The sequence below is a fragment of the Erinaceus europaeus genome, chromosome 15 (assembly GCF_950295315.1).
Source record: "Erinaceus europaeus chromosome 15, mEriEur2.1, whole genome shotgun sequence".
Taxonomy (NCBI): domain Eukaryota; kingdom Metazoa; phylum Chordata; class Mammalia; order Eulipotyphla; family Erinaceidae; genus Erinaceus; species Erinaceus europaeus.
In genome coordinates this window covers 11,584,399-11,611,815 of record NC_080176.1, presented here as the reverse complement: position 1 = coordinate 11,611,815, position 27,417 = coordinate 11,584,399, and the positions used below count along the sequence as shown (strand labels likewise).

General features: G+C 44.4%; 1 protein-coding gene and 1 long non-coding RNA gene across 5 annotated transcripts in view; one reads left to right on the top strand and one right to left on the bottom strand.

Annotated features, from left to right (window-relative positions):
* The window catches only part of DNAH3 (dynein axonemal heavy chain 3), a 175,842-nt gene that overhangs the window by 8,796 nt on the left and 139,629 nt on the right, over positions 1–27,417 (bottom strand). For all 4 annotated transcript variants that reach the window (XR_009544967.1, XM_060172848.1, XM_060172849.1 and 1 more), the window contains 5 exons: positions 20,527–20,725; positions 13,832–15,973; positions 8,070–8,295; positions 4,575–4,819; positions 2,019–2,135 (listed from right to left, as the gene is read on the bottom strand). Coding sequence is in view for 3 of the 4 variants with exons in the window: in XM_060172848.1 (XP_060028831.1) it covers positions 2,019–2,135; positions 4,575–4,819; positions 8,070–8,295; positions 13,832–15,973; positions 20,527–20,725 (2,929 nt within the window). In the remaining variant the exon portion in view is untranslated. The remainder of the gene's footprint in view (positions 1–2,018; positions 2,136–4,574; positions 4,820–8,069; positions 8,296–13,831; positions 15,974–20,526; positions 20,726–27,417) is intronic.
* Positions 14,784–26,985, top strand: LOC132533085 (uncharacterized). The gene is made up of 3 exons (XR_009544968.1): positions 14,784–14,888; positions 25,129–25,336; positions 26,654–26,985. It is a non-coding gene; the product is annotated as an uncharacterized LOC132533085 (long non-coding RNA).

Below are 27,417 nucleotides of genomic sequence, written 5' to 3'. Positions count from 1 at the left end.
TAAGTCAGAGCTGAGTGTGCATGCTTGCAAGAGTGTGCACGTGAGCATATGCACAAGGGCTCTCATAAGAGTTCATTCTTTATTCCGACCATTCTGGGCAGAGTAAGGCAAATGTACAGGCAAGAAACAGGAAGCCTGGCCTGAATTGGGGGTGGGTCGGTCATATTTGGTCCTGACTTGGAGAAATCTGAATTTCCAGGAGACAGACTGGTGTGAATGTTAATGGACTAAGGTGTCTGTAGTTGTGTAATTTGAGCCTGAAATTGTTTTACTTTAAGTCAGACCACTAGGTCCTTGCACGGCTTTAGACCATAAACATCAGTTTGGACACTGTAGTTTGTTCCAGTCATATAAAAGTTTATGACAGCACCAGAACTACAGCTCCAACACTAAAGGGAGAGCGGTTTTTCCTCACAGCATAGTGGCACTGAAGGACTCCCAAGAGGTCCCTAAGTGAAGAGAAACTTCAGCCACAGAGTCATGATGCAAAGTCCTGATACCTTCCCATCGCTGGTGTAATTTCCTTACAGGGGATATATCTGGAGGTGCCATGTTTAACTTTTATGAAGCAAGGTGGATTATTTTATAGTTACCTGTAGGTCTACTCTTGTAGCAAGAGCACAAGTTCTTACAGGGACCAAGATGTACCTTATATCTCTTCTAAATTCTCCACTATCCCTGCCACAGGGCTAGGAGACCAGGTTAAGAATGTGATGACTTCAGTCCACCTAATTTAATAATCACTCTTCAAGCAAGACCTGTTTCTTTGGTCAGTGTTAGAAGAAAATTATAATCAGCACCTATCATGGTTCTTTCATTTTGTCACCAGGGTTATTTCTGGAATTCTGTGCCTGTTTTATTCCACTATTTATGGTGGACTCTTAATTTTTTTAAATATTTATTTATTTTCCCTTTTGTTGCCCTTGTTGTTTAACATTGCTGTGGTTATTGATGTCGTCGTCGTTGGCTAGGACAGAGAGAAATAGAGAGAGGAGGGGAAGACAGAGGGGAGAGAAAGACAGACACCTGCAGACCTGCTTCACCGCCTGTGAAGCGACTCCCCTGCAGGTGGGGAGCCGGGGGCTTGAACCGGCATCCTTATACCAGTCCTTATGCTTAGCGCCACCTATGCTTAACCCGCTGCACCACCACCCAACTCCCATTTTTAGTAGAGGGTGACAGACTTTGTCTTCATCTTTTTCTTCTTTTTCTTCTTCTTCCTCCTCCTCCTCTTCCTCTTCCTCGTTTTCTTTCCCTCTTCCTCTTCCTACACTACTACTACTACTACTACTACTACTACTTCTCCTTCTTCACCAGAGCACTGCTCAGCTCTAGCTTATGGTAGTACTAGGAATTGAGCCCAGGGCTGGAACCTCAGGTATGAAAGTCTCTTTTTGCATAACCACTATGCTATCTCCCTGACCCTGTGCTGTTCTCTACCTTATAAATATTTCCCTCGTGGAACTTAATACTGTTGTCATTTATTTCTTTTTATTTTCCTCCAATTGAATGACTGATTTTTGTCACTGGGGTTATCACTGGGGCTCAGAGCCACCACTCCCAATGCCACCCCTCTTTTTTAGTGGATACAGGGAGAAATTGAAAGGGAAGGAAGAGATAGAGAGGAAGAACGAAAGAGAGACACTTGCAGCACTGTTTCATTTCACCACTCGCAAAACTTTCCCCTTGCAGGTGGGAACCTGGGGCTTGAACCCGGATCCTTGTGCATTGTAGCATGTGCACTCAGCTAGGTGTACCACCACCCAACTCTTTCATTCATTTTTCAAAATATATTTTCATAGACTATGAGTCAGTTGAGAGTAAGAACGGTATCTTATTTTGCTTGTTGTATTTTGTTCCCATAATCTCCAGCATAGTAACCAGCACTAGTAAGAGCTCAGTGTTGGTTGAAAGAATGGATGAGAAAAAATTAGATTAATGGAGGTAGGAACGGAGTAGCAGGCTGACAGAACATGATATTTGGTTCTTATAGCTGCAAAGCCTCCTCCCATGAATACCTGTCAGGTAAGTCAGAGCTTCAAATGGCACCTCCTTGTATTCATTTAGAAACATCTGGATCTGCCGCATACTAATCCTGAGGTCAGATTCATTGAATTCATAAGGGATATTCCAACCTGCGCAAGACAGAGAAGAATTATAGGTTTCAGTGCCAAGAGCTCTTACTTTCCACTCAACATATCTAGTTGGAAGAATTAAGCATCATTATGGATCAAGAGTCTCTTTCAGCCCCGTGGATATCAAGTACCATGCCAACAATTAGCCTTGACATTTACGGCCAACGTGGGAGCCATTCTGCCTGAGAAAACATCCATTCCAAAGCCAATTTCCTTATGGATCTCTCTCTCTCCATTTGTTAAGGAAGATGTTAGCATCCTGGGATTTGTGGAATAAGAATTATTCACCCTGGCTAGTACACAAATAGCACAGAAGTATAACTACAGAGCAGTATCCCTGATCAGGCAACATTAACTATGTTAACTTGGACAATTCCCCTCGTCTTGCACATGGAAGACCTGGATGAAAAACTGTGAAGGAAAAACCATGTGTATAAAGGTATGAAGACACCATATATAGGGGGACCTGTGCTCTTAAACATTCACATCTCAAATTAAAAACGGAGGACCCCCCAAAAAAATATATATAGCTCAACTGGCTAGCAAGCCTACTTTGTCACATGCATGGCCCAGGTACGCCTGGCCACCACCACATAGGCGGGGCTTCAGTGTCATGGTTTTTTCCCCTTGATTCTTCCCACTTTCTCTGTCTTTCTTCCTCTTTCTTACTTTTTTGAAAATTTATTATTTTTATTTATTAATTAGAGACAGCCAGAAATCGAAAGGGGCAGAGGGTGACAGAGAGGGAGAGAGACAGAGAGACACTTGCAACACGGCTTCATCACTCACAAAGCTTTCCCTCTGCAGGTGGGGACCAGGAGCTCAAACCTGGGTCCTTGTGCACTGTAGCATGTGTGCTCAACCAGGCGTGCCACCACTCAGTCCTTGTCTCTGTCTTTCAATCTGAAAAAGTTTTCTGTGGGTAGTGATGTTCCCATGGCAAAAAATAAAATAAAAACCCGAACGAAACGGTAAAATCCATGTTCTGTTGAACAAAACAATGGGATGTTGGCTTTAAAGTTGGACTATTGTCTAGTGTTTGGAGTCTGGCCCAGGTGGGTGGATGTGGCGTGTGAAGTGCAGGTGCAGAGGGAGTGTCTGCCATGGTTGTCTCATCTGTGCACCCCCTCAGTCCCTCAGCGGAAGGCCAGGTGGTCTGTGGAGCAAGCAGTCTGTGGGTCATCAAATGCAGGCAGAAGGGGAGGAGGATTTTTAGAAAGAATTATCAATAGGTAAATTTGCCTCCTCCTCTAATTGCACAAATTATCTTTAAAAATTATTATTATTTTTTATATTTGTTTTCCCTTTGTTGCCCTTGTTGTTTTTCATTATTGTTGTGGTTATTGTTGTTGTTATTGACGTCATCATTGTTAGGATAGAGAGAAATGGAGAGAGGAGGGGAAGACAGAGACACCTGCAGATCTGCTTCATCACCTGTGAAGCGACTCTCCTGCAGGTGGGGAGCCAGGGGCTTGAACCGGGATCCTTATGCCAGTCCTAAAAATTATTTTTTAAAATAAATGCATTGCTCAGCTCTGGTTTATGGTGGTGCTAGGGATTGAACCTGGGACTTCAAAGCAGGTATTTTCCCAGCACACAAAAATATATTTACTTTTAAATATTTATTTAGTTGAGAGACAGCCAGGCACACAGAGATACCAGAGCACTGTTCAGCTTTGGCAATATGCTAGTGCTAGGGATTGAACCTGAGACCTCAAGGCCTCTGGCACACATGTCTGGTCTGGTACCACTGTGTATCTCCCTGGCCCTTCCACAAAACATCTTGAAGTGAGTCAACTTAAGACTGTTGAACAGAATCAGAGGCAGCCTGTGAATGAAAAAAACATAATTCAACCTTAAAACAATGACGTCATTGTTGGTAACCCGTCCTAATGAGGTGTCAGAGGTTAGGCCATGGGTAAGTCACATTAATATTTATTTTCATTTTCTTAAGAAGAATCGTGGACAAATGTCCTAACTTTGTTTGCTTCACAGTTACACATACATAAAGAGAGTGACCTGAAACACACACACACACACACACACACACAGAGACAGAGACAAGAGTACTACTCTGGTTCACTGGGGAATCAAACTGGGAAGCTCAGGAATGCAAGTTCAGTGTTCTGCCAGTTAAACCATTTCCCCAGCCTTAGACCTCTGATCTTTTCACTTGACAGTGAGGGGCTTGTGAGCATCACCTCTTTCCCTGACATTGATGTAACTATGGAGTTACCATATTTACCAAGGAAAAAAAATCCAGAACACTTAGTGAAATATTGATTTCACAGATGTTTAGCAAAAGCATATCCAGAGGCTGGGGGGCACACTTTAACATACTTCACTGGTCACCCCAACTGTGCAGAGACTAGCATATAGCAAGCCTGCCTCCCTCTGTGGTGTTTCCCCAAGAAACCCAGGTGAGCTGTCATGTCTTACCAAGGGGTCCAAAGTTTCTCCTCTCCTGAACGATGGCATGGAAGAAGCAAAGGCCAAACAACAGCTTTTGCCACATCACGACCTTTGTACAGCTTTGGAAGAACACGGGGTCCGAGATGGGGTCATTGAGGTAGGAACGCAAAAGGTTGGCCCGGAGCCCTTTGGGGGGCTCATTGGTCATTTTAATTCCATTCTGGAGAATGCTTACTGGAAACTTGTCTGATGGATAGCTGGTTAACCAGAGTCTGGAAGAGCAAGAGATTGGACTTTTTTTTTTTAGAGCAGTGTAGTTAAGTTATAGTGAAAAACAATAATAAAATTAATGGCTACCATTTACTCACTTATTACTAGATAGATGCCAAAACCATGCTAAGATATACGTCCTTTCATTTACTTCAGATCCCTCACAGTTACCATCTGTGGAGGGATTTACTGTCCCGTTTACCAAGGATCAGAATAATGGAGACATTAGGTGGATTTTCCAAGGACATACGACACAGGAATAGCTCCACCAAAAGATGAACCCAGGGCTTCCTGCCTCCAATGGTCCTGCCTTAATCACCACTCCCCAGAACTCCCCTGCTAAATGTTCTGAGCATCCATGTGTTCAGGCTCCTTACCCAGAAGCCTACGGGTGGCCAAATGAGGACATCTTTAGTTTCCAGATACTCACAGACTTTCTAGTATGGAAAGAAAGGACTACAGCACAGTGAAATAAAGACAAGCAATATAAATGCTACTATAAAACAGTATACAATGAAAACTGCAGGAACAGCAGGAATAAAGCATCCATGGGAAAAAGGGGTTTCAGTGGGCTGGGGAGAGCAGAAGTCTGCAAACCATGGCCAGCAAACTAAATCTAGCTGTACTCTGTCTTTTGAAAGTAAAGTTTTACCAGACTATGACTATGTCTTTTCATTTATATGCTATTTATGGCTGCTTTCATGTTGTTGAAGAGATAATGTGAAGCCCAGAGCATAAAATATTTACTATCTTGCCATTTATAGAAAGTCTGCCACCTCTGTCATAGAGGAAAGGCATTGGAAGTGGGCTTTAAGGATGTGGAAACTTAAAAATATATATATATATTTTTTCATGAGAGTGACAGATGTAGAGAGTGATGTTTATGGTGGTGCTGGGGCTTTGGGCCTGAAGTTTGGTGTGTTATCTCCCTGGTCCTCAAAGCTATCTTTTCTTTTTTCTTTTTTTTTTTTTTTAACCAAAGCACTGCTCAGCACTGGCTTATAGTGATGTGGGGGACTGAACCTTGGACCTTGGAGCCTCAGGCATGAAAGTCTCTTTGTATAACCATTATGCATATGTTTATTTTATCATCTATAAGTTAGTATATGGCTTATTGTCTTCTAGGCTTGAACCAATTTATTCTTCATGCCTGAGCTCAAGTTTCATACAGACCATGACACTATTTGCTTCCCTTTTTGTGTCTACATGGGATTTTGGTCCTTTTTAACTAACATTAGAGAGGTTTCCAGCAGGTGGTTCTGAGAATGAGAAGCCATTAAAACAGCCATAGGGAGGAGGAGAGGCAGGGGTGTGGTGAGACTGGGAGGCAGTCTGCTACAGTCCGGGATACTGGGCTGAGTGGGGGGAAGAAGCTATAAAGTGGGACATGACATTCCCCTGCAGATGGGACATGTTTAGTTCACCTCATGCAAACCCACAAAATTCTGTGACAGATTTTTGAACTGGTCACCAACCCAGAGTTGGTGACCAGTTAAAATCCCAGAGTTTTTGGCCTGGAGAGATAGCATAATGGTTGTGCAAAAAAGATTTTCATGCCTGAGACTCTAAGGTGTCAGGGTCATTTCCCAGCATCCCAGCATAAGCCAGAGTTGAGTAGTGCTCTCTCTGGTAAAAGTCAATCAACCAACCAAAACTCAACCAATCAATGACTTCCTTTTACAATTCTACATTCCTACCTTGAGAATTATGATGGTTATCTTTGGTGGTGGGTGCAGTGGGGAACTGTACACTGTAATTGTAACCCACTATTAATCACAAAATGAAAAAAAAAAAAAACAGAAAAAACAGAGAGACAGGTTAATAGTTATGCAAAAGCCTCTAATGCCTGAGGCTCCAAGGTCCCAGCTTCAATCCCCAGCACCAACTTAAGCCAGGGCTGGGCAGTGCTCTCATAAAATAACAAATGAACAAAAGTTACAAAAAAGAAAAATAGATAAAATTACTAGAAAAGCAAAGTGATCACAAGAGACCGTCCTTCCTGACTGTCTACAGTTAGCTGCCATTTCGTGGTGACGGTCCGTGTACACAGGGCAGGTGTTTGAAGGTCACCACAGTCCCCACCTCTTTCCACTGTATCCAACACTGAAGCTGAATTGCCCCAGAGGACTGGAGCTACACTTCAGAAAGGGAAATATATTTTTTTTGTCCCAGTTCTCTTCACTAATCTGTTACATGCCTGACCACTGTTGTTACTTCAGTTTAATTCCTTTTAGGTTAGGATCCTCTTATAGAAGTCCTTAAATGTCAGCATGAATCAATTTTTCTTTAGTGAGCGTGTCACTGATGGTCAGTGAGTCAACTCACCATCTCATACCAAGCAGGATTCCCAAAATGAACTGAAGCCTTACCCTGAAACTCTTACATAAATCTGACACGAGTACTACGTGAATCCAAACTGACTATGGCCTAATTTGGCTTTGTAAATAAGTACCAAATACTTTCCTATTTTCAGGCAGACATGACTGAAATGAAAATAAACAGCAAATTTTGCAGTCTAGAGCAGGAGCTGACATTTCCTGTGCTTCATGCTTCTGGTTCAAACAAGTCCATAAGTACTGCACGATACTGATATTATTCACTCATTGGTTGCCTTATAGACTGAGAATTCCATCTCTTCCTCCTCCTCCTCCTCTCCTACCTCCTCCTCCTGGAACTCCTGTTTTAAACCTGAATGATCCTGCCATTCCTAGTGAAATCTTTTATTTGTCCTTGTCTTTTAAGATCAGGAAGGAGAGACACCACAGCAACAGCCCACCATTCCTGAATCATCCCTTCATGGAGGTGCTGGGGGTTAAAACATGGCCCTTGCACATGGTAAAGTGTGTTCTAACCATACTGAGTTATCTCCTGGCCCCAGGATGAGAGGGTTTTTTTCCCCCCTCATCAGGGTTATCATTGGGGATCCATGCCTGTACAACTGCAATTCCCTGGGCAGACTCTGTTGTTCCTCATAGCTAGAGGTGAGGGAAAGGAAGAAGGAGAGGAAAGAAGAGACACCTCGGCACTGTTCCACAACTTGTGAAGGTTCTTCCATGCAGGAGTTCCTATATGGTGGGTGGAGGCTTGAACCTGGGTCCTCAGGCAGGGTGAAGTGTATGCTCTACTAAGTGAGCTCTCTCCAGACTTCCAGACCAAGTACTTCTTAAGGGCAGGGCTGCGTCTTTGCATTCCCTAGTGTCAGAAGTGCTGAGGATGGGGCCCAACAACAGGCAGCAGCGGGGCAGGATCTACCTGAATCTGATGTTGGTGCTCTCAGGAACAATCACCTCCTCACAGATCTTCTCCAGGGCAGGCATCCAGCTTGTGGCCAGATGGCAGTTCTGTAGAACCACCCAGGTCCCATCTCGGATGGCAGTGTTGATCATTTTGGCAGCAATAGGGCCTTGGCCTTGGCCAAGGGAGATGGTCTGTGTCTTGGCACCTCCCATGCCCACATCATCAGCAAATTTCAGCAGACCTGAGACCAGGAAGAAAAGAGACCAGGTCACCTTGAACCATGTTAACACAACACATAAAGAGGTTACCCTAAAGTGCTAAACTCATTGACTTCTGCTAATGATTAAGGAAGCACCTTTCTGAGAATATTTTAGATTTCTGATAAAACAGTAAATAAAGTTACTAACGCTACTTCTTTTGCTTAAACACACAGGCAGTCCTGATAATAAATAAACAAACTGAAAGGAAAAATCACCAGGGTCTAAAACAAGATAAAACTTCCAGGAGCCAAAAAATGAAAAATTAATTTAAATCCAGAGAAGCAAGCACAGGGCCAAGAACAAAGAACGAGATTTTTATGAATTCACACTACTAGGAAATAGCAGACCTTTGTACAGTGGAACTTCAAGTCAGTCTCTTTCACTTCTCTCTTCCTCAGAAGCAGTCAATGTTACCAGTTTTTTTTTTTCTGAATCCTTCCAGAGATATTTTAGACAATTATATAAATGCATCTACTCTAATGTATTCATACAAATTGTAAAATACTACACCCAATTTTTTAAATTTTATATTTATTTCCTTTTGTTGCCCTTGTTTTATTGTTGTAGTTATTACTGTTGTTGTTATTGATGTCGTTGTTGTTGGATAGGACACAGAGAAATGGAGAGAGGAGGGGAAGGCAGAGAGGGGGAGAGAAAGACAGACACCTGCAGACCTGCTTCACTGCCTGTGCTTGAACCAGGACCCTTACTCCAGTCCTTGCACTTTGCGCCACTTGCGCTTAACCCATTGCGCCACCGCCCGATTCCCATACACCTGCTTTTTTACCCAGACTTTTTTCACATCTGCACATAGATAAGAGTCTTATTATTTTTCATGGGTACAGAGTGTTTCACCATTGGAAAATACCCTACTTGGTTTAGCTGTGCTTGCTAAGAAAGACTTCTATGGATGATGGCACAGTGCAACAGTGTCCCTGAGACAGAGGTGAGAGCTTGCCCACAAGAGATAGAGCTTTGCAGTCATAAGAGACAGAACACTACAACACGGGGCTGGGTGGTGGCGCACCTGGTTAAGCACATGTATTACAATATGCAAGGACCTGGGTTCGAGCCCTGGTCCCCACCTGCAGGGGGAAAGCTTTACGAGTGGTGAAGCAGGGCTGCAGGTATCTCTCTGTCTCCCTCTCTATCACCTCCTTCCCTCTTGATTTCTGGCTGTCTCTATCTAATAAATAAAGATAATAAAAAAAATTAAAAAATAATGCTAGAACAGAGACTTTGTATAAAGTTAGGGCCCTCAAAAGGCCGCACTCTGTTAAAAAGTCAGAAATGGGCTGGAGAAGAGAGTATAATGGTTATGCAAAAGATCTTCATTCCTGAGGGTATAAGGTCCCAGGTTCAATCCCCATCCAGCACCACCATAAGCCAGAGCTGAGCAGTGCTCTGGGTTGGCTATCAGTCGATATATTGAGCTTTCTCTCTGTATCTCTTTTATTAAAAAGAAAGAAAAATTGGGGGCTGGGCGGTAGCACAGCGGGTTGTGCAGGTGGCACGCAGCACAAGGACCAGCGTCAGGGATCTCAGTTCGAGCTCCCGGCCCCCGATCTGCAGGGGGGTCGTTTCATAAGTGGTGAAGCAGGTCTGCAGGTGTCTATCTTTCTCTCCCCCTCTCTGTCTTCCCCTCCTCTCTTGATTTCTCTCTGTCCAATCCAACAACCACAGCTAACAGTAACAATAATAACAATAACAAGGGTAACAAGGGCAACAAAAATGGGGAAAAAATAGCTTCCAGGAGCAGTGGATTCATAGTGCAGGCACCAAGCCCCAGCGACAACCCTGGAGGAAAAGAGAGAAAGAAAGAAGGAAGGAAGGAAGGAAGGAAGGAAGGAAAGAAAGAAAGAAAGAAAGAAAGAAAGAAAGAAAAGGATCAGAAATCTGATTAGTAACCTAAGAAGCCATGTGGAAGCTTGTCACTGGCATGTATCCTGGGTAGAAAGAATAACTCTGCTGTGAGAAATAAAAATGCCCAGTGTATATGCCACATATAGATAAGAGGTATGAATATACCCTGTGGAGTGGGATTTTCAAGCTGAGAAATTTCTCAGAAAATTGATCCAGGGTGGCAAAATTCCTAGAACACCAGTGTTTCTACATGCAAAGTTGTTCTGCTAAAGCACTCTTAACAGCCAAGGCATATGAGACTCCACCAGATAACAAAAGATTGAGGACTGTGAGCTCACAATAAAAAGAATCACAACCTGAACTCTAAGGAACAGTCATCAGATACAGCAATCATAACAATAAATACTCCAAGGTGTACATGCATACAATTTCTGTTATGGGCTGAATTATTTCTTTCCATCAAATCTACATGTTGGAGTCCTAACTCCTCACCATTTCAGAATAAGACTGTATTTACAAATAATGTAACTAAAGTGTTTGTTGAGAAGAGGGCTTTAGGGAGTCGGGTAGTAGTGCAGCGGGTTAAGCACACATGGCACAAAGCACAAGGACCGGTGTAATGATCCCGGTTGGAACCCCTATATCCCCACTTGCAGGGAAATCGCTTCACAGGTGGTGAAGCAGGTCTGCAGGTGTCTATCTTTCTCTCCCCCTCTCTATCTCCCCTCCTCTCTCCAATTCTCCTTGTCCTATCCAACAACAACAGCAATGACAACAATAATAATGATGATAACAACAAGGGTAATGACAAGGGCAACAAAATGGGAAAAATGGCCTCCAGGAGCAGTGGGTTCATAGTGCAGGCACCGAGCCCCAGCAATAACCCTAGAGGCAAAAAAAATAAAATAAAATAAAAGAGGGCTTTAGGGTGGGTTCTAGTCTCTGGCTGGAGTACTGCTAAAGAGAAGGGATTAAGACAAAATTACACACACACACACACACACACACACACACACACACACACACCCCGAAGCCCATGTGAAGACAGTCACCAACAAGTCAAAGAGAAAGGCCTCAGAGGAAATCAGCCCTGTTGACAAATTCATTTTGGATGTCAGAGCGTCTAACCTCCAGAATTGTGAGCAAATTAATTTAATATTTCTTGCTACTGTAATCTATAAAACCAAGGCCTGGTGCATGCACAGCTTTACTGGTAGAGAGCTAGACAGAGAAAGGGAGAGATACCACAGCCCCAGAGATTCCCCCAGTGCATTCGCTTCTGCCCTGTGGTAGCAACAGTTGAGCCTAAGCTACATACACGGCAAAGTGTGCCCCCTACTTGGTGAGCTATCTCTCCAGTCCTGATTTCTGGTACATATGCTGCCGGGAATTGAACTCGGGACCTCATGGTTGAGAATCCAGTGCTTTATCTACTGCACTACCTCCCGGACCACCAGTCCTGATTTCTTTTAAGACTATTTATTAATGAGAGAGAGAAACCAGGCATTAAGTGCATCCTAGTGTGAGGGGCCACGAGGGACTCAACACTATGAAACTTTCTAGGTAGGGGCTGGATGGTCGTGCACCCAGTTGAGTATATCCAACACTGTGCACAAGGACCTGAATTCAATTCCCTATCTCCTATCTGCAGGGAGAAGCTTCATTAGCAGTGAAGCAGGTCTGCAGGTGTCTCAATTTCACTCTTCCTCTCTATCTCCTCCTCCCCCTCAATTTCTCTCTGTCCTATCAAATAAGAAAAGAAAATGACAGCTGAGAGCCATGGATTCATCATGCAGGCACTAAGCCCCAGCGATCATCCTGGTGCCAAATTAAAAAAAAGAAAAGAAAATTTACCAGGAAATTATCCACATTGACTCTGCTTGAGCCTCTAGCATAGAAGAACTGGACTGTGTGACACAGCACTGGATATAAGAAGCCTGTCCTATACTGACACATCTTTTACCTCTCCCTCCACCCCAACTTACCTTCTTTTTTAAAAAAGACTATTAGTTACTGAGGGACACAAAGCACACAGGGGAACAAAAACAAAAGGGTAAGAAAAGGGTCATGAATTGGCCTGGATAGTAACCATTTTTTAACAGGTAACTGGATAGCTGGACAGGAATCCATTTAGGACTTCTCCTTGGAGGGACAGGACTAACTTGTCTTTCCAAGAAAAATACGTGTCAAACTCCTCAGCTGTCACTCTTGTCATTTTGCATTCCCAGCATTCTTCCTTCACTCAAAAACAGAGAAAAGTAAAGCATTTAAAAATGTATTTTTATTTATTTATTAGTGGAATGAGACAGAAATTGAGAAGGGATGGGGACATAGAGAGGGAAAGAGACAGAAAAATACCTGCTTCACCACTTGCAAAGCCTTCCTCCTGCAGGTGGGGACTGGGGACTTGAACCCAGGTCCCTGAGCATTGTAACATGGTTGCTCAACCAGGTGTGCTACCACCCAGCCTCCCATCAGGATTTTTGCTGGGGTTTCATGCCTGCACAACTTCACTGTTTCCTGAGGACTTTTTTCTTTCTTTCTTTCTTTCTTTCTTTCTTTCTTTCTTTCTTTCTTTCTTTCTTTCTTTCTTTCTTTCTTTCTTTTTAAAGATAGAATGTGAAATAGAGGTAAAGAAAGAGAGAGAAGGAAAGACACCACAGACTGCTCCTCTGCTTTTGAAGTTTCCCTTCTGCATGATTCTCCAAAGTGGTGACTGACCCTCGGTATTCACATGTGGTGAAGTGTGTACTCTACCAGATGAGCTAGCCCTTGCCCCGCCCCCCCAATTTTTCTTTTTTTAAGAGAAGAAACTGACAAATGGAGAGAGAACTACTTCACCAGTCCTGGAGTTTTCCTTGTTGCACTTGGTATTGGGGATCAGACCAACCAACGAGGCACTCAAACACCAGTCTACTCTTCCCCCTACACTTTTACTGTTGGGTTTTATTTCCTTGCTACCTGTGGTATTAATTATTAAACACTTTAACTTAAAAAGAAAAAGAAAATTGGAGAGAACTTATGTGCCTGACCCCACACAGCTACATCTTAGAATGCTCACGGGGCTGAGGTATCTCTCCCTCTCTCTGCCTCTCTATCTGAATGAGAAAGTGACTACCGGTGGTGAAACTGTGCACTCAAGGCCTGACCTTTGTGAGAAGTAAAAATAAATTAAAAGAAAAAAGTCTTAAGTGAGAGAAACAGCTAGGAAAACAGGTTAAGATAGTGGGTGAGAAACTCAGCAATCAGCAGGCTAAATCTGGCCCCAGCTTGCCTTCATAGTGTTTTTTTTTTTAATTCTCTTTTTTTTTTTTTGAAGGAAATATGATTTGGAAAAAAAAAATTAAGGTGATTTCTATTTTCTTTTGAAAAAAAAAATCAGGAGATCTGGCCATTTAAGGAGCAAATAACCAGAGAGCATAAGTCTTGGGGGGATACTGAGGTGAGGAAAGTGTTCAGCTGCCCCCCACCTCACCTTAGTGAGTCAAACTGGCTGGCCTTCAAGTTCTGCACGCTAGCAGCAAGCCACCTCCCCAGCTCTGACTGGCCTTCAAAACCATCTGGGTTTGAGATCCCCACCATGAGAGACGCTACCGTCACCATTCCGTGCACACTGGGAGTTTTCATGCCTTTCACATAACATTCTGTCCTTACCTGCCATTGGGTCTGCACCTGGTGACAACACAAAGATCAGTGGTGCACAGCAGTTGGAATCGTTGTAAGAGCCCTGGAGATCAAATGTAGGGGGTTCAATGAACATGTTACCCATGTATTCAGCAATGAAATCCCGGACGGCCGGAACTATTTTGTCAGGTCGCAAACATCGGAGGACAACCATCCTCTCCAGTCTGTCCAGGAACTTCCAAATTCCAGGGAATTTCTCTATGTGGGGGAAGGCTGAGTCATAGATGAGCTTCCATTCATCAGTATTTTCAATGAAATGTTCCATCAGGCCCTTCAGTCTTGGCAATGAAGAGGCTCGCACGACTTCCCCCCAGGACTTCTCAGAGAGCCATTCGGAAGCTGGGTTGGGGAAAGGGTTGTCTAGTGAGATACCTCCAGTGAGAAGGAAGTACCACATTTCCTCGTTAATTAGCTTTTTCTCTTTCTGGATGCCGTAGGTGAGGAGGAGGGAGAAAAGCAATTTGTCCTTCTCAAACAGAGATCGGCAGACATTGTTGTAGATGCTGAGGGTGAAATGCTCTATGATGTTACTTATGCGGTGTTCCAGTTCGTCACTCTTTTCACTATTGGCCAGTGACTGCACGTAGAGGTTTATGAACCACGTCAGGGAATACTGGTACATTGGTTCGATATTGGCCAGGTCAGAGATACAAAAGAAGATGGTGGCGGAGTGGACAGCCACAGGCTTGTAGCCCATCCGGGTCTGGTCAATCTGAGTTTCTGTTATGGAAGCAACTGTCTGCTTCTCTGAGATCTCTTCCGACAGCACTTTGGAGGAGGACAGCACCTTGATGGCAGTCTCGTCCTCGAGGATGTTGCCCTCAGACTGTGAGAGGACTTCCAGGATCTTATCTTCAATCTCCTTGAGCTGCTTCTTGTTCTTGGCGCTCTCCACAATCAACTTGTTCTTTTTCTCTTCCAGTTCTGGCTTCTCCTTGGCAGCCACAATACCAAGAAGCTGATCCTGAAGGCCCAAGGGGGTGATCATGAAGTTGAGGAGGCAGACTTTCACAGCCACTTCAGGAAGGTAATGTGGGTTCCTCAAACGGGTCGTGATGTATAGCTTGAAGTCCTTGGCGTACTCAATGATGTTTTCACCCAGCCTCATGTACTCAACCCCTTGCTGCCTGAAGGTGGACTTGAGCAAGATGGGTTCAATAAAGGCATCCAGCTCTTCTCCAACGTTCTCAAGTAAGACAGGGGTCCCAAACTGCAGAGCATTTTCCAGAGTCCTCACGTAGCTGGCGTCTGAGAACTTGATGACGGACAGTTTATTGGACTTCTCCATGTTCTTGATCCACTTATTGGCCTGCCCCTGAGGGTCGATCATTAGGGCCCAGCGTCTGGAATTGGATACAATGATGCCATTGTCGATGGAGAAGGAGTCTATGGGCAGACCGGCAATCTGCCAGGCACGGATTTTGACCGGATCTCCTAGCGTGCTGCTGAGGCTGAAGTCAACAGACCCGGGGATGACCTTTTCCTTACACTGGGCCAACCACTGCTGTTGACACTCAGCCCGATAATCCACGGTAAAGGCCCCCAGGTAGGCCACAGTGCCTGAGGACAGCAACACATCCCCCGTCAGGTTAGTGTAGCGGATCCCCAGCTGCCGGGCGGCTTCTGTCCATCTGTCCTTCTCTCCCCCGAGACCACTGATGAGTTTTTCTGCCCTGACAAGCTTTTGGGAGCAGAGGTCAATGTTTTCCTCCAGTTTCTTCTTCTTGTTATTCATGTCTTCAAAGTCATCATTCAGGGCCTGCAGGCGGTCTTCCACCAGCTTCAGCTCTGCTCGCTTCAGGTTCAGCTTCTGCATCTGTACTTCCAGTTTCCCCTCTGCCTCCTTCAGCCGCTCCCGTTTGGGAGCCACCACTTTCGCCACACGGTCATACACCTCCATCGCCCGCACCCACTTGCACAGACCCTCACAGGCAGATGATACATTTTTAATGACAGATGGCTGGAAATCTGGGTGATCGATGAACTTTTCCCGGATTCGTTTCATGGTCACTGAGGGGATGTTGTCTTTGTCATATGTCTTAAGACTCTCCAGGAATTTCAGGTCCCCAAGAACTTTCTTTGACACTCCCCAGTAATCCTCTATCATTTTCCCTGTTTGGGACAAGAAGCAGAGATAAGGCTGTGTTATTAAGACGTTCCAGCTGAAACTTAAGGCCCTCTAGGGACTATTCTTCATGTTTGGAGAAAAATCAAACCAATTGCCTACAGAGGTTTTTAGATCAGAGAAAACACTCAGTATGACACCATCCAGATAGGGAGCTTAGAAACAGCTCATTTGGTAAGTCTGAAACCTCACTATGGGTAAGACCCTGGGTTTGAACCCTGGCACCACATGAGAGCATCACAACACAGGGGAAACTCCATGCATGGTGGAGCCTTGATGTGGTGCCTCTCCCTCTCTCTCCCTGAAATTCTAAAGCAGAAAGAAAATGGGGGCCTAGGAGTGGTGGAGTCACACATGTTCAGGGCCCCAGAGTGGTGAAACAAAACATAATGATGGATACATGTCATTGTTTAGTTCTCCCGATTCAATGGGCAACATCAGGAATGTACGATGATATAAGTATGGACTTGGGGTGATTATGAAGTGTCAATGTAGGTTCACTATTGTGGCAAATCTACTTTTTTTTTTTGCTTGTTTTTATTTTTATTCAATTTCTTTATTGGGGAAATTAATGGTTTACAGTTGACAGTAAAATACAACAGTGTGTACATGCATAGAATTTCCACATAACAATATAACCTCCACTAGGTCTTTCCTCTGCCATTAAGTTCCAAGACCTGAACCCTCCCCCCTGCTCCAGAGTCCTTTACTTTGGCAATACATCAACTTCAGTCCAAGTTCTGCTTAGTGTTTTCCCTTCTGATCTTGTTTTGCAACTTCTGCCTATGAGTGAGATCATCCCATATTCATCCTTTTGTTTCTGACTTATCTCACTTAACATGATTTCTTCAAGCTCCATCCAACATGGGGTAAGCAAATGTACTATTCTAATGGTCCAAGTCAACAGTAGAAGAGATTTGCACTTAAAGGGGCAAGGGGATAGGAGAAATTAGCATATGTACATGCCTCTCACTTTTTCTGTGAACTTATTAACTCTTCTAGAAAATAAAAATAGAGAGTAGGACTTGCACACGTGAGGTCCTGAGTTTGATCCTAGGCAATGAATATGCCAGAGTGATGCTTTGGTACTCTCCCTCTCTCTCATGAAATAACATTTAAAAATAAAGAAGGTATTAGCTAAGAAAAAGTCTGAACTCCTTGTCAATGGTCTGACCCCTATCTACTTCATCTTTGCCTTGTCCCCCTGGACTTCATTCATAGCAAGTCTTTCCTCGACTTCTCTATGATCCTAAGTGCTTCCTAGAATGAGCCCTTCATAGATGCTGTAAAAGGCATCTGATTAGCTCATGATCAGTCTTTAAAGGTTCATTTTAAAAGGCACCTTTAGGGGGCCAGGAAGTAGCTCACCTGGTTAAGCACAGATGTTACACCTGCAGGATGGAAGCTTCATGAACAGTGCAGCAAGTACTGCAGTCTCTCTCTTTCTTCCCCCCCTCCTTCTCCTTCTCCCCCCCTCTCTCTTTCTCTCTCTCTCTCATGCATGGGAGCTCAATGCCTGCACTATGAATCCAATGCTCCTGTGGCCATTTTTTCCATATTTTTTGGATAGGACAGAGAGAAATTGAGAAGGAAGGGGAAGATAGAGAGGGAGAAAGATAAACACCTGCATACCTGCTTCACTGCTTGTGAAGAAACCCCCCCTTGCAGGTGGGGAGCCAGGTATCGAACTGGGATCCTTGAGCAGGTACTATGTGCACTTAACCTTTGTACTTTGTACTATGTGCACTTAACTTGGTGTGCCACAGCCCGGCCCCCTTTCTCTCTCTCTCCCCCCCATCTTCTCTTCCCTTCTCAATTTCTCTCTGTCTTATTAAATAAATGGGGGGAAAATGGCTGCCAGGAGTGGTGGATTTGCAGTGCAGGCACCCAACCCCATCAGTGAGCCTGTTGGCAGGAAAAAAAAAAAAAAAAAGGAAATTTTACAGTGAAGGCTATTGGCCTCCTTATCTGTTCCCCAGCATTTCCTTACATCTCAGTTCCTGGCACACAATTTCCGATATAGTATTTTATTATTATTAAAAACTTTTTTTTGTCTTCAGAGTTATTGCTGGGGCTTGGTGTTGGCACTATGAATCCACTGCTCCTGGTGGCCATATTTTTCCCATTTTACTGGATAGGACAGAAAGAAATTGAGAGAGGAGGGGAAAACAGAGGAGGAGAGAAATCTAGACACCTACAGACCTGCTTCACCACTTGTGAAGTGACCCCCCCCTGCAGGTGGGGAGCTGGGGGCAAGAACCGGGATCCTTGTGCGGGCCCTCATGCTTCATACTATGTGCACTTAACCTGGTGCACCACTACCCAGCCCCTCCATATAGTCTTTATCAAAATCAGTGGGGTTGTTTTTTTTCCATTTTTAAAATTTACTCCCTTTTGTTGCCCTTGTTGTTTTATTGTTGTAGTTATTGTTGTTATTGATGTCACTGTTGTTGGATAGGAAGAGAGAAATGGAGAGAGGAGGGGAAGGCAGAGGGGGAGAGAAAGAGAAACACCTGCAGACCTGCTTCACTGCTTGTGAATCGATTCCCCTGCAGGTAGGGAGCCAGGGACTCTAACTGGGATCCTTGAGCTGGTCCTTGCACTTTGTGCCACCTGTGCTTAACACGCTGCAGCGCTACCACCCGACTCCCAGTGGGGTTGTTTTTGTTTGTTTTGTTTATTTGCATTGTCTACCTCTTCCTCAAAGCTATAAACACCTGCTGCATTCATCTGGCCCAGGGTCTGGTACTCAGTTATCAATAAATATATATTGACTGAATGCCACTCCTTATCACATGTGTAAGTACAGAGGGCAAGGGGGCCCATCTGAATATTATTCGAATCTGGAAGGTGGGTTGAATGGAACCCAATTAATCCTTCTTGTGCTAGGTGAGTGAGCCAGTGAAGTTGTTCAAAGAGAAAGGGACTGTGGACAAACAGCTGTCAGCACTGCAAAGTGGCATAATGGAGGTATCAGAACCTTTATTGTCCTTAGCTGTCATTTTGCTGGCTATGGCCTGACTGAGTGATCCCAGGTCCCACCCCAGGGTAGTGCTTCTTCTGTTGACGAGTTGGAAAAAAAAAGTGGGAGCTTGTTTGGCCCCTGATATTGAAAACACTTACCATCCCCAGGCTCATCAGAGTTCTACTTGAGGTGGTATAGAACACACCAAAGGCTGAGCATGTTCCATTTCCAATGCAAGCACAGGAACCAAAGATGCATTTCCCACATTTTTTTTGTTTGATTCTGAAAAATGACCTGCTTCACTTCAATAAGGAACCCCAAACTAATGAACTGCTCTTTTATTCTCTCCCAAATGCAGTGGCTAATTCTGCAGGACAGGGAGATGATACAGGCAGTCTGCTTTAATTTTAAAGTAAGGATGGTGAGCCGTGTGCTATCTCTGGGCTCTAAGAATTGACTTTTGTGGCCCAGCTCTGCTTCAGAAACCTCAGCAGTTCTCAACACTAACTGTATTTTAGAGGCAGAAAATTACTGTTACTCAGGCCACATCCCAGACTGATGAAATAATAATCTCTGTTGGGGGGAGTGGGGCAGGGAGCATGGGTGTTAGCATTCTTTATGCTCCCCTGTGATTCGCGGGTACACACAGGGTAGAGACATGCTGGCTTAGTCCTCGATTAACTAACTATACCCCCAACTGCTTCCCCCAAATGATTCTCCTGGGAAATCCACTCCCTATCTGTCCATTCATCTCTCTCTCTTCTGCATGTGGGTTTTGGCCTGCAACCAGCCAGAAGAGGAAACACTAATCAATGGGAAGCAGAAAGCAGAGGCTACCGAATGAGGGATCAGGGATTTCTAACATTTCCGATGGAATGGAGGAAGGACGGAATTGTTCCCAGGACAGGAGTCATAATGCAGGAATAATCACTGCAGCCGGGTTCTTTGTTTTTTTTTTTGTTGTTGTTTCTTCAAGCTCGTTTTTAAAGTTTTCACTGAGTTCTAAAACACTGGCATTAGTATAGGGTCCTACATCTGATCCCAGGGAGAATGAATACTCACTGATGATGTAAGGAGTTTCTTTCCACTCCCGCCCCATCCCTCCGCCACCCCCCACCCCCAAAGTCTCTGAATCTTTGTCCCTCCACCCTGCTCCCAGTTCAGTCTCTCCTTCCCTTGGTTGTGTCTTTCCTACTAAGTCTCTATTTCCAGTCATTCTTTTATTGCTTCCTTTTTACATCTCTCATCTTTTTTTTTTTTTCTTTTCTACTCCTGCTCTACTTCTGTGCCTTTGTATATGTCTCCATTTCTCTCTCACCCTCAGCCTTTTGGTTCTTCAGCCTCTCCATCTTTATGTGTTCAAGTCTCACTCCATGTCTTCGTGTGCATGAGTCTCCCCTCCCACATGCTCTCTCTTTCCCCCTGTTTCTTTCCCTCTGAGTCTCTGTCTTCTTGTTAATTCTCTCTTTGTGTTTGCATGTGTGTGTGTGTGTGTGGGGGGTATTAGTGAGGGGAACTCATCCCAGGGAAGCGCAGGCACTGCTGGTCAGTGGGTTGGGATGCTGAGGGGGTTACCGCTGCCACTGGGGTCCGGCTTTCTCTCTGGTTTCAGTCCTTTCATGACGCAGATGCTCTCCATGACCAGCTTGACGGGGCCTGGTGGGTTTTGCATGGACTTCACCAGCGAGATGTCAGCGGGGTTCAAGGTGTCGAGTGCTGCGAGCGCCGCCTCCAGCGCCGGCATGGCCTCCGCCAGGTCCCCCTCACATTCATCCTGCAGGCAGCACAGGACCAGGAGGTGTGAGTGTGCAGATTCCCAGGGCCCAGCGCCACTCTTCCTGCCTTCCACTGTAGGGAGCAGTGGAAGCCGGAAGAGGAAGAGGCTTCCTCTCCCAGCTCCATACACTGACTGCAGCCCAGCAGGTGGGTGTGTGCATGGCCTCTGGGAGCTGAGGTGTGGCTGCCTTGGCCATTTGAGAATGTTCTTAATTTGTGAGCTTAAAAAAAGTAAAATTAGGGAGTTGGGCGGTAAGGCAGCGGGTTAAGCGCAGCGGATTAAGCACACGTGGCGCGAAGCGCAAGGACTGGCGTAAGGATCCCGGTTCAAGCCCCGGGCTCCCCACCTGCAGGGGAGTCGCTTCACAGGCGGTGAAGCAGGTCTGCAGGTGTCCGTCTTTCTCTCCCCCTCTCTGTCTTCCCCTCCCCTCTCCATTTCTCTCTGTCCTATCCAACAATGACGACATCAAGAATAAGTACAACAATAAAACAACAAGGGCAACAAAAGGGAATAAATAAATAAATATTTTTTAAAAGTAAAGTTAAAGCCTTGATGTATATATTAAGGGAGAGAAGGAAACAGAGGGTCACTCTGGCATATGTAATGTCGGCGACTGAACTCAGGACCTCGTGCCTGCAAGTCTAGCTCTCTACCCACTGCACAACATCCTGGGGTAAAACCATTTTTTTTTCTCCTCCAAAACAAACTATGTAGAGGTATATGCAATGGATGATTTCCTCTTTCAGGGATTTATTTATTAATGTGAGAAGGGGGTTGAAGGGGAGAGAGGAGACCAGATCATCACTCTGGCACATGCAATGATGGGGACTGAACTCAGGCCCTCATGCTTTGAAGTCCAGCATTCTAGCCACTGCAACACTTCCTGGGCTACTGCAATGGATTTTATAACCATTGATTTAGAATGCTTTGAGATGTGTAGTAAAGAGTGAAAATTAAGGACCGAGTGATACATGGGAATTTTAAGGTTTTGTTTTTTGTTTTTTTTTTTTTGAGCCAGTGCCTTCTACATACACAATGTCACCACTCTCAGAATGACCTTTTCTTTTCTTCTTAGAGATTGAGAATGGGGGGAAGGGAAAAGGACAGAGTACAGGAGAAGGGCCAAGCAGTGGTGCACATACTACAGTGAGCAAGGTCCCAGGTTCAAGCCCCTGGTCCCCACCCACAGGGGGGAAACTTCACAAGTGTTGAAGCAGGACTGCAGGTATCTCTCTGTCTCTTCCCTTCTCTATCTCCCCCTTCCCTGTCAGTTTCTCTCTGTCTCTATCCACTAACAAATAAATAAAATTAAAAAATATTTTTAAAAGACAGTACAGAGAGAGAGAGAGAGGCAGAGAGAGAACATAGCACTGGAGCTTCCCATGAGGTACTGAAGCTTGAGCCTAGGTCATGTGCATGGCAAGGCAGGTGCTCTGCCTAGTGAGTTCTCTCTGGCCCCAGAGAAAATACACACACACACACACACACACACACACACACACACACCAGAAGTAAACTATCTTCTAAGACTTCGTGAAATTTATGGTAATTATTGTTGGGAGGTGGGGGGCACAGACTTTTGGTGGTGGATGCAGTGGGTAACTGTAATCTTACAGTCTTGTAAACTACTGCTAACTACAAATGAGAAACAGCTTGGAAAAATAGAATAGCAAAAAGGTGGATATTAATGATATATAAGTTGTATCTCCTTTACTTTTAAGAAAACTTAACATTATAAGTATAACCTTATAGATTACTCAGTGGCCCAACTGTCAAATGCACCCTCTCCAAAAAACAAGAGAAAAATAAGGGGGGCGGGTGGAGAGCCTTAATCCCTAGAAGGCAAAATCAATTAGGCAAAGTCACAAAGTCGGTTAGTCACATAGTCAAGTTCCAACCCAGGACTCCTGGTTCCCCAGTGAATCCTGTTAACCACCCAGCCCACAGAATGACACACAGCCGTGAGGTGATAAACTTCCCATGAGAGTGTCACTCTCAGACCCAGCAGCATATACTGTGTCTCTATCCTGCAAGTAAACAGGATCTGCGTGATTCAACTTATATGTTATACACATATATGGACATTATGTATCTATGTATGTTCCAGAATCATTCCAGATTTTTTCTTATAGATTTCTTGCAACATTTTATTTTACTTCATTACCTTAGAGCTACTTTGTAACCCTCACCACACACACACACACACACAGACACACACAGACACACACACACACACACACACACACACACACACACACACACTCACAAACACACCTGCTCTACGTGTCACATCAGATACCCTTAATATTAACATGAATGTCACACTTGGGATGACAGCTGTGGCTTGGTCCCAAGGCAACTCAGGGAATTCACCCTTCAGACTCTACGGTCCCTTTCAGGGTATAAGGCAAGAGGAAGAGGAACTGAAAAGTGGCCTCTGCAGGTTCTCATGGTCAGCTTCAGAATGCGCTTGGTGGCAGAAGAGACTAAAGTGTCATCTTCACCAAAGCACTAGACACCTGGTAAGTTTTAATAGTCCCAGGTTCCCTGGGGGCTACTTTCTATTCTCGATAATTCAGTGTCACTTTTGTGGATCATGGCGGACGGCTAGTGACTTGGTAGCTCCAACCCAAAGGGGCTGAGGAGCATGAAGGTCTTGCTTGTTAAGGGACTCAAAAGGCTCTCACTGTAACATTAGCTAGGACTCAAATTCTCACCCCTGGCTCTGTGTCATGAGGAGCAAATGTTTAGAGCATCCTCAAGGTCAGGTCCCACACCCAGAAATTCTGATTCATCTGGTCTGGGTGGGGTTTTGGCATCTGCATGTTTAAAATTCCAAAAGTGATTCTGACACAGCTCTGCTGAGAAGCTCTGTCTTATTCTCTCAAAACACTAGGGACAGCAGAAGGAACAGATGTCACGTACAATGGGGCAGTGTGGGAGGGTGAGGCGTGGTTATTGATGAGCCTAAAATGCTTATTAAAATGTCCAGATGAGAGTTTAGAAAAACATTGTGATAGGGTGTTAAAGGAGTGAATATGCCCAATGCAAACTGCACTTATGATTTCAATGACAGATAACTATTCAGTGTGTTTATACAGGGCCTAGAAGGAACCTTGGAAAACAAAGTGTTAAAACTGAATTCTTAGGGGCCAGGTGGTGGTGTGCCTGTTTGAGTGCACACATTATAATGCACAAGGACTTGGGTTCAAAACCTCACTCCCCATCTTCATGGGGAAAACTTCACAAATGGTGAAGTTCTATCAGTTTATCTATCTATCTTTCTCTCTATATATCTCCCTCTTCTCAATTTCTATCTCTATTCAATAAATAAATTAGTTAAATGAAAAAAAAACTGAGTTCTTAAACAAAGTTTCCACATGTTATAGTTGCATTGTTTGAAATGTTTTTATACGTGTTACAGTCACATAATTTGTTTCTATGATAAAAAGCGCTATGATTAAAAATGATCATTAAACAATTTGTTCTGCTTTATATCTTTCTTTTTTAAAATTTATTTTCCCTTTTGTTATCCTTGTTGTTTTTCATTGTTGTAGTTATTGATGTCGTTGTTGTTGGATAGGACAGAGAGAAACGGAGAGAGGAGGGGAAGACAGAGAGGGGGAGAGAAAGACACCTGAAGACCTGCTTCACTGTCTATGAAGCGACTCCCCTGCAGGTGGGGAGCCGGGGGCTTGAACCAGGATCCTTACACCAGTCCTTGCACTTTGCGCCACGTTCACTTAACCTGCTGCACTGTTACACTACCACCTGACTCTCTCTGCTTTATATCTTAATGCTTTTCAACCACCAAGTTGCAAATGTTACCATAACACTACCCTGACTTCCCTGGGCAGATGACCTCACCAATGTGTCCTGGAACCCCACCTCCCAGACTCCTGCCCCACTAGGGAAAGATAGAAACAGGCTGGGGGTATGGATTGACCTGCCAATGCCCATATCCAACAGAGAAGCAATTACAGAATTCAGACCTTCCACACAATAAAGAATTTTAGTCCATACTCCCAGAGGAATAAAGGACAGGGAAACTTCCAGTGGAGGGGATGGGATGCGGAACTCTAGTGGCGGTAATTGTATCCCTCTTAGCCAACGGATCTGTCAATCATAATGAAATCAATTTTAAAAAAATGACCCCTGTGGCTTAGCGGTGCTGTGTGAGAGGCCTGAAGCACAGTGCATGCTGACAAAAACCCATTTAGTCCGCAGAAATCCTGGCACCCTTTGTTTAAAAAGCCTGGATCCATTTAAGTAAACCATTGTGCTGTGCAGCAAATATCTGGGCCTCACTCTCTCCAGCCTCCTAATCTTCCCAGTGTGGATTCCACTCGAATTTCTGTCTACGTTATGCTGAGTGCTGTCCCATGTTATCTCATTTCTAGGGGTGCAGAGAGCTTAGAGGAAACTTATTGGTCCCAGTGAAGAGAAGGACAGCAACCCTGAGAGGCTCAGGAAGGGACTCTGGTCCATGTGGAAACCTCAGAAGATTTAGAACCAACATGGCTGCCTGGATCCTCTCTGGTTGGTCTCTTTCATTTACGGATTCACTCAAAACTCAAAGGAGCGGCTGACTGCTCAGGAACAAGTATGGTGGGTCCCCACTTTATAAACCTCACGCCCCTCTCTCCTCCTTCCTGCTCCCACAAGTCATTGCTTTCCCCTGATATCACATGGCAGGCGATGCACGTAAGCTTCCTAGTTGCCAGTTTGCAACTGTTTGAAATAATGGTTGAGGGGGCCAGGCAGTGGCACACCAGGTTAAGCGCACACAGTGAGAGGTGCGAGGATCCCAGTTCGAGCCCCCAGCTCCCCACCTGCAGGGGTCAATTTGAAAGAGGTGAAGCAGGTCTGCAGGTGTCTATCTCTCTCTCCCCCTCTCTGTCTTCCCCTCCTCTCTCCATTTCTCTCTGTCCTATCCAACAACAAGAACAGCAGCAACAACAACAACAAAGGAAAAAAAAAAATGGTCTCCAGGAGCAGTGGATTCGTGGTGCAGGCACTGAGCCCCAGTGACAACCCTGGAGGCAAATAAGATAAAATATAATAGAAATAATGGTTGAATGTGAAGGGTTTGGAGCCAGAGAGGTTTGGGTTTGAATCCTAATTCTGTCCCTTGGTGGTTTTGTGGCTTTTGGTAAGTCCGTTAAGTTCTCACTCCATGGTTTCTTCATCTGTAAACGGGGATGACACCACTTGTCTTGCAATACAATAAGGATGATATAAGGTAATGGGGTGGGTAGAGTGCAGGGCTTGCATGTGAGGTCCCGAGTTTTATCATCAAACTGCATAAGCCAGAGCAAAGCTCTGGGTTTATCTCCCTCCGCCTCTTTCTCTCTCTCTCTCATTAAATAAGCCATTTTTAAAAATAAAGGTAATATAAATCAAACAGAGGAGATATCAATCTCCATGAGAAGTGGAATTTTGTCTGTCTTGTTCACTCCTATGTCTCTGCTGCCTATGAAAAGGTCAGATGCAGTATATGTTTACTAAATATTTGTTAAGTGGAATACTAGCAAAGAAGTACAGGGATGCAGAGGTCACACAGGCTCCTAAGCTGAATATGGGCCCCAGATGACATCAAATCAATAGGATTTACAGTCAACAATATTTATATACCTTTCCCATATTTGGGAGCTACTCTCTTCCTTGATACAGCTTTCTGGTCCTTTTTCTAGCCATGACATCATATCCCTAGACAATAACTTGGATCCACCTGCATATCAGATGTCAGGCTCAGGAAAAAAAAAAAAACTAGTATAGTCATGGGCTCTTTGGAATATAAATAAAATAGGACTACTAACTATCTACAAAATGGAGACCCCCAATTCTTCATCTGCAATATTCTAGCCGTTAGGTTCATGATTAGTCAACAATTTGTTTGGCTCTATATGTTAACTCTTCTTTCAGCCACCAGGTTCCAGACACTACCGTGATGCCAACTGGACCTCCCTGGGTAGATGACTCCACCAATGTGTCCTGGAACCCCACTTCCCCAGAGCCCTGCTCCACTTGGGAAATAGAGAGACTGGCTGGGAGTATGGATTGACGAGTCAACGCCCATGTTCAGCAGGGAAGCAATTACAGAAGCCAGACCTTCCACTTTCTGCATTCCACAATGACCCTGGGTCCATACTCCCAGAGGGATAAAGAATAGGAAAGCTATCAGGGGAGGGATGGAATATAGAGATCTGGTGGTGGGAATTGTGTGGAGTTGTATCCCTCTTATCTTATGGTTTTTGTCAGTGTTTCTTTTTTATAAATAAAAATTTTTAAAAAAGAAAGAAGTCACCCTAGGGCTAATAGCAGCTGTGATCATGGTCTTGCAATAGAGTGGTTCTTGATGCCCAGTGATCACTATCTTTTATGGTTCTATGGGTCTCCTACCTACTCCACTAGAACTACAAATGAGTGAGCCTCTTACCTTGAACTTTTTTTGTGACTCAAAGACCAAGTATAAGAACCAAAGGAATCTATAAGAGACCACGTTTCAGGACTCACTGGGGAAGAATCATTCTGAAAGACCTATCTTTTCTGAGAAAATACCCATGACTTATTTAGCCAATAAGTCAGACACAGAATACATTTCTCCTCTTGCTCCTCCTCCTCTTCTCCCTCTACATCCTCCTCTTCTTCCTCTTCTACTTTCTCCCTCTCCTCTTCCTTCTTCCTTC